Raw genomic sequence first — 7,697 nt, 5'->3', positions numbered from 1 at the left:
AGCACATACAGGGAGGGAGACTGGCTGTAGGGTCCTTGCGCTCCCAGTTTGACTGGAGCCTTGGGGGTTCTGGGCTGTTACAGCATGGGTGCAGTAGTTCTAGTCTCCCGAGACTAGCAGCAGGAAGGTGTTAACAGTGTGGCTGGGCTGTTGGAAGGAGGAAAGAACTCAAGAAATTAAAACTGATGCCATGAACAGCAAAAAGGGAAGAGCACAGGGAGAGGGCTGTCACCAAAGTGCTTGTCATACAAACATGAGGACCTGAGTTGGACCCCAGCATCCACTTATAAGTTGGGTGTGGTAGCCCTGGTTTGTAATCCTAAGGCTGGGAGGCAGAGATAGGACTCCTGGAGTTCACTGGCCAAGCTGCCTAGTTTAACTGGTGAGCTCCAGGTCCCAGTGAGAGATCTGTCTCAAAAAAACGGATAAACAAGGGGGAAGGCTTGTAGCATGCGTGTGCAAACACACACACACACACACACACACACACACACACACACACAATTTAAAAAGGGAACAACAGACACTCCCTGCCTAAATAGAAGTAAAATCCTAGACAATTAGTGGGAGAAACCTACGGAGATGTGGATACTAGGTCTCCCCCAAGTTTGCGGTGTCCAGGGCAGTATTATCACTGGATAACCAAAAGCTCCCAGGATAGGCTGGTGAGGTTGAGGGGCCCTGGTGGAGGAAGGGGCCCAGTGAAGGGCTTGTGTGTCCTCCCAGCACAGAGCAGGCCACAGCCATCATGTTGTGTCCACCCTCCCAGGAAATCACTCTGTATTCCAACTTGTTTGGAATGGAATTCATCTATAACATAACTGTTTTTACTGACCACTGGTGATTGGTCAGGGGTGGCTGCTGACTTGGCCTATGCCATGAGGGCACTGCCCAGAATCCTGGAGCTGGTACCATACACTATAGTGCACTTGCTTGGTGCTAGCCCTGGGCTAAGCATTCTTCAGACATTATCTCCTTGGACCCCAGGACATGCTAAGGTGGCTACTGCCACCTTTTTCACAGAGGACACACGAGAGGTTCCCCACACTGACTTGACTCCTGCACTTTTGTGTCTTTTTGTTTTGTTGAGATAGGGTCTTACTATGGTCTTCCAATTCACCGTCCTCCTGCTTTAGCCTCTCAAGACACCCTTGGTATCTTTAAGGCCATGACTTTGAATTAGGTGAAACACCAGTAGCCACCAATGCCACTGGAGGGAGAAGCAGTAGGTCTGAGGGGGAGGTTGGCTGACAGGGATGTGTGAGATGTGGAGCTGGAAGAGGAAGGGCCTCTAAATTCTCAGTCAGCGAGTGTGACTCCACTCCTTATGGCTGTCATCAGCCCAGCTCTAAGATTCCTTGTACTAGGAAGGGTGTGTTCATGAGAACAGAACAGTACCTAGGAGTAGCTCAAAAGAACATTTATTCATTTCAGTATGAAAAGTCCAGAAGTCAGTGGTCCCAGCAGAGAGCTCCACGTCTCCTTCCCCGCCTGACCACAATATGGCTGTCAGGGGTCCAAACGTCACACGTGTTCGCCCAGCAGCACCTAGGCAGAAAGGAAAGGGGGACAGCCAAGAAACTAACAATAGAGGACAGTGATGCCCTGAAGCTGCCCCTCCTAATCCCAGCTGAAGCTGGCTCCTGGGAGTCCTCAAAGCTGCATACACAATACCCTTTTCTAGTTCCCAAGAGCCACTATGTCCCATGTGACAGCTGGTTTTGAGTCCTTCAGAAATGACTCCCTTCCATCCTCATGTCCACACATGGTTTGAAGGTACTGTCTTTGGAATTGTAATGAATCTACTTGGCCCTTGGTCCAATCCACCATGTGTCCACAGCTGCTCTGTCCCCCCACTGTTGTCCCTGGCAGTACCACCCCTGCCCCCTTCCCTCACTACCACATTACGATGTGTGGCAATAGTGGCATTCCATTTTGCAGCTGTAATAGCATTCACTCAGCATAAAAACTGAGTATTGATGACAAAATTCTGTATTTCCTGTGGGTGACTAGCTATATATTTACAAGCTTTTAGGAAGGTCTAGAAAAGTACACACTGAGCCCATCGCAGTGCCACCTCTGGGGAGGAGGAAGGGAATGGGATGGCAGCAGGTGGCCAGAAGGGACTCAGCTTCTGCCGTGTTCTGTTTTTTAAAAAGGAGAATGTATTCCTGTTTCGCTGTGTCATTAAACTTTAATCTGAAAAAAATTCCCATTTATTTTCAGCCAATTATCCCGGCTCTGTGTGTTTGGCCGTGCCCACATGTTTGTGCCCAGGGAGGAAGAACATTTACTTTATATGTGTCTGTGAATGAAGTACAGTGATTAGAAAGTAGATTAAAAAGAAATGTAGCAAACAAAAGCCAAACAAAATGGGGGCGGGGTAGAGAAACTCATTCTCAACAGTAACAGAAACTATGGAAATAAACCCACGAGGAAACAGGCAAGTTTCCTACGGGAAAACTGTGTGAGGATGTAGATTGGAACAAATTTGGAGTTCTACCACATCCTAGAGTGAATGGCACAGTATTGTGTTGATGTCAGTTTCTCCCAAATTAATCTCTGAATTCACAGTATTTGACAAACAGCTTTTACAATCTGTGTGGAGGAGTGAGCTGAGACAGCTGTGAAGAAAGTACAATGAGATGCGCCATCTCAACAGATATCAGAAGGCAAGAAGCAAAAGCAAATAAAATAGTCTGGTACCGACAGGAATAAATAATTGGTTAAAAAAAAACCCAGGGGCCTCAGAGCCACCTAGCTATGGGGCCTCTCTACGAGGGAGCGGCACTTCAGAGCAGCAGAGAAAGATGGACTAGTTGATCCATTGTGTTCCAATAATTGGCTGTCCGCTTTGAGAAAGGTTAGAGGCTGTCTCAGTTCAGTCATAGAAATATATTCCAGATGCGTGAAAGAGCCAAGAACAAAAACTGTGAAATCATTAGAAAAGAATAAAGGTTCTATTTAAATGTTAGGCGTAGGGAAGGACCAAACATGATATATATTCAAGAAAGAACAAAGGGATTGAGGAATTGGATTATAACAAAATTAGAAACTTCTAACCTAAGATTCTACAGAGAGCTGAGGGCAACAGACAGGTTAGAAAAAAAAACATTTGTCGAGAAGCCCAAAAGATTACTACCCAGATTTCATGAGGAAATTCTACAAGTCAATGAGCTAAAACACCTTAATGTTGAAAGTAAGCAAAAATAAACAGACGGTTCAGAGAAAATACAAATGCCCAACATACATATGAAAACCTCATGGGCAAACGGGAAATACAAATTTAAAAAAGGATTTAACTTTTCACCCATCTGCTTGGCAAATATTAAGAACTGCTTATGGTGTGGGGACAAGAGTCCTCTTAGTCTCTTGCTGGGGGTTTACATGGTACAGAAAGCCTGGAGGGCACCAGTGAAGTTTGCCAAAACTGAAGACACACACTGGGAGACCCAGCACCCCACTTCTCCATCATTACTCATAACAGCAGAGAGAAAGGGAAGTGATTAAACATCTATAGAGCCTGGAGGCGGGAAATGTGGGGCACTGACAGGAATGAATACTCTGCTGTGTTAAAGGGTAAGAGCTTTAGGGGACAGCATGGCTGTGTTGTAAAGTCAGAAGAGGGAGTGAAGATGTAGCTACAGTAAACTCTTTCAGTGTCAGAGCACCTGCATGGATCCTATGCATTCCCAGGGAGGCAACACGCAAAGCTGTGGAGCGGATGGGATGCAGGACTTTGGCAGGGGCGAAGGCAGCTGGATTTGGGTCACTCTGCCTCTAAAAGCGAGAATGTATTCAGGGTTTGCTTGTTTAATGAAAATATAATTTGAAAAGATTCTAATTTGTTTTTAGCTAATTATGCAGGCTCTGTGTGTTTGGCTGCGCTCATGTTTGTGCCCAGGGAGGAAATACATTTACTTTGTGTGTCCGTAGAGCAAGCTCGGCAATTAGTAAACAGGTTGATGGAATATGGAGAACAGGGGCCACGCAGAGAAGAGCTGAGGACTGAGAGCAAAGCCTAAGAATAAATCTGTCAAGATACAGGCAAAACTGTCATGGGTAGAAAAACACCAAGCTGTCCCTGAAAGGCAGGAAGAGGATCTGAACTGGGTAGACATGACATGCAGGCACACTGGGGGGAAGACTGTAGGATAAAGACGCTGACTGTCCTCAGACTCACCCATGAATTTGGTGCAATCCCAAATAAAATCCTAGCAATTCTTTTAAAACTTGACCAGCTGGCTCTAAAATCTAAACTGTGGGACAAATACACAAGACTGACCAAGACAAGGCTGCAGAACTAATAGTGCCTTTGCAGTTATTAAAGCAACACCCTCAAGCAGACGGATGGGTGGACAGAAAGAGCCCTGACCCAGAGCTGTGACAAAGGCAGGAAGCTTAAATTACTGGGGAAATGACAGATTAGCCAGTAAATTCAATTAGAAAGCTTAGTTATCTATTTTAAAATGTATCCAAATTAAATACCAATAACACACTTTAAATAACCTTCACATGCAGTAATTTGCTAGATATGAAAACCGGAAAATAATTTTAAAACAAATCCAAGAAAGCAAGCAGAAAGTTTTAGAAAGAAAATGTAGAAAAAAATGGTTGAGGGGCTGGAGAGATGGCTCAGCGGTTAAGAGCACTGACTGCTCTTGCAGAGGACCCAGGCTTGATTCCCAGCACCCACATGGTGGCTACAAATTGTCCTTAACTCTAGTTCCATGGGAATCTGAAGCTCTCTTCTGACTTCCTCAGCATTGCATGACACGGGTGCACTCACATACATGCAGGCAGTATACTCATACACATAAAATAATAAAAATATTTTAAAAAATGGTTGTGAAGATGGTATTAGGAGAGGCCTTCATAAGGCAAGATAGGATTCTAGATTTGGCTGGGCATGGTGGTCTATAATTCTAACACTTGGGAGGTGGAGGCAGGTGGATCAGGAGTCCAAGGTTGGGCTGGAGAGATGACTCAGAGGTTAAGAGCACATACTCCTCTTCCAGGGGACCTCAGTTCGACTTCCATCAACCACAACAGGTGGTTCAGCTGTAACTCCTGCTCCTGGGAGATCTGACACCTTTGGTTTCCACAGGCACCTGCACTCACATGCACATACCCATCTACCTCCCACATATACACATAATTAAAAAAAAAAATAAATTTTTTTTTTTTTTTTTTTAAAAAAAAAGAGTTCAAGGTTATCCTAAGCTACACAGTAAATTTGAGGCTAGCCGGGCATACATGAGACCCAGTTTCAAAAACTCAAAACCACACAAACCAAAAACTCAAACTGTGGACAGCTTAGGAACAAGGCTCCCAATACTATTCTGAGAACTTCTTTTTAAAAGATATTTTATTTTTATTTTATGTGTATGTGTATTGCCTCCATGTATTTAAGTGGATCCGTGTTGTGTAGTGCCCACGGAGGTCAGAAGAGGACGTTGGATCCCTTGAACTGGAGTTATGGATGGTTGTTAGCTGCCATGTGGGTGCTGGGAATCGAACCCAGGTCTTCTAAGGAGTGTTTCTGAAACATGTGACTTGGTGTTCTCTGATGACTTTTTCCAACAAAGAGGAAAAAACTTACTGCAGGCTTGTGGGTGTTTCAAAGGGAAAACACGCAACACAGGAGTGTGACCTAGGCGGACGGCAAGATACTGTACATCAACCATGGGGGGAACATTTTCTCCAAATACCTGCATCGATGCTATGTTGCGTGTGACTCTGGAAAGAGATCCAGAAACTCTTAACTAAGGCTTCCTGGAGGAGAAAACCCCGGGCTCTTGGGCAGCTGAGGAGAAGACAGGTGGATTTGGTCATTCTACCTCTAAATGGAAGAATGTATTCATGCTTTGCTTCTTTAATTAAAACATAATTTGAAAAGATTCTAATTTGTTTTCAGCTAATTATGTCAGCTCTGTGTGTTTGGCCGAGCTCATGTGTTTGTGCCCAGGGAGGAAGAACATTTACTTTGTGTGTCTGCAGAGCAAGCCTGGTGATTAGTAAACAGATTGAGATGGAATATGGAGAACAGGGGCCACGTAGAGAAGAGCCGAGGGGCCCCGTTCACAGTTGCTGGCAGCCCTGCAAAGGCCTGAGGAATAAATCTATCAAGAAACAGACAAGAGTTTACCCAGTGCAAACCAGCCATGCACTCGATGATCTGAACTGGGAGGGTACAATATGTACTGGCCAGGGGACTGCATGACAAAGATGTCGATTTTCCTCAGATTTATCTGTAAATTCAGTGTAACCCTGACAAAATTTCCTAGCAAAATTTTTCTTGAAACTTGACAGGCTAATTAAAAAATCAACGTGGAAGGGCTACCATGCAAGAACGACCGAAATGATTCTATAAAAGCAACAAAGCAGATCAATCTGTCCTGACTGGTATCAAAGCTCATCATCAGGCCTGAGAACAGACGGGCACATCGGAGGGCCAGAGACAGCCTGACACATACCACATGGGGGTGGTGGCAGATGAAGGTAGTAAGTTTAAATCAGTGAAGTCGTCTACCATCCATAGACAGTGCTGAGACAATTAGTGTTGAGGAGGGGTGATGGTAAGGTTCATGCATGTAGAATTTGTTCTTTATATATGACACATATGATTGGATCAAATTTTAAATTTCTCTAAAAGCAATTCAATTAAATGGCAAAAAAGCACGATGTGGAAAACTTTGGCATTAACTACAACAAAGCGCTAGAATATGAGATACGTGAAATACATAAAGAGGAACCAAGAAAAGAAAAAATAGCTTTAAAAGGGAGGGAGGAAAGAAGGAAGGGAGCAAGCAGGATATGGCGGCCCATCTGCAATCCTAGTACTTGGGAGACTGACGCAGGAGGATCTCAAGTTTGAGGCCAGCACAGACTACATAGAGAGACTTTCGTTTTCTCAGAAAAATGAAAGAAAAGAAAGCACGGGACACAGAATACAGACAAGCAAGTCATCGAAGAAAGTATGAATGAAAGTCAACAGAAACTTCCGCCTTACTAGTGATGCAGAAAAATACACACTAACGAGATTTATTTTCATTACCCTGTTGGTGGAAACATTAACCTTGGAGCAGTTCTGGCAGCAGAGTGAATTGGAAAGACTCTTTGAAGGACATTTTATCTGTTTCTGTCTGAATTTAGGAGGTGTCTTCCCTGTGGCCCCACAGTTCTAAGGCTCTGTCTCAGAAAAATACTCTCATATGAGCAGAAGGGGCAATGCCAGGCTATTCCTGGAGGGGCATCTTAATGAAGAGCACTGGAAGCATTTCAATAGTCAGTCAATAGAAAACAACTCAATAAAAGGCGGTAAAATTGGTTCCAACCAGTTGAGGAGCACTGGAGCGAACGCAGATGTGGGCGGCCACTCGAAGCCAGTCCTGTAGGGTGCAGGGCTCAGAAGCACCTCTGGCGTGGACACCACCTGCCAACATGATAGACAGAAACAATAGGACAGACATGTTGGACAAACAGTGAGTACTAAGAGCAGTTCCCGCCTACTGGAGGGGCAAGGCCCAAGGTGGAAGTCAGGGGCCAGGAGGGACTTGCTCATCTGTATTTAAAAGAAAATGCATTCAGGCTTTACTTGTATAATTGAAACTTAATTCAAACATTCAAATTCATTTCCAGCCAATTAGCTCTGATTTACATGTGTGTTGTGTTCTCATTTATGTGTCCAGGGGCAA

The 7,697-nt window shown here is 44.5% G+C and overlaps 1 protein-coding gene across 7 annotated transcripts in view; it reads right to left on the bottom strand.

Annotated features, from left to right (window-relative positions):
* Window positions 1–1,413: 1,413 nt before the first annotated feature.
* Window positions 1,414–7,697, bottom strand: part of Blcap (BLCAP apoptosis inducing factor) — a 28,784-nt gene continuing 22,500 nt past the window's right edge. For 4 of the 7 annotated variants that reach the window (XR_003847409.1, XR_003847411.1, XR_003847410.1 and 1 more), the window contains one exon: window positions 4,737–7,435. Coding sequence is in view for 1 of the 7 variants with exons in the window: in XM_029557496.1 (XP_029413356.1) it covers window positions 1,452–1,548; window positions 7,338–7,435 (195 nt within the window). In the remaining 6 variants the exon portion in view is untranslated. Of the gene's footprint in view, window positions 1,549–4,736; window positions 7,436–7,697 lie in introns of those variants that run through there. The other 3 variants (XR_001872101.2, XM_029557496.1, XR_003847413.1) reach the window with 2 other exon arrangements.

The sequence above is a fragment of the Nannospalax galili genome, unplaced genomic scaffold, assembly GCF_000622305.1.
Source record: "Nannospalax galili isolate Female #2095 unplaced genomic scaffold, S.galili_v1.0 scaffold228, whole genome shotgun sequence".
Taxonomy (NCBI): Eukaryota; Metazoa; Chordata; class Mammalia; order Rodentia; family Spalacidae; genus Nannospalax; species Nannospalax galili.
This window is presented reverse-complemented; position numbering and strand designations above follow the sequence as displayed.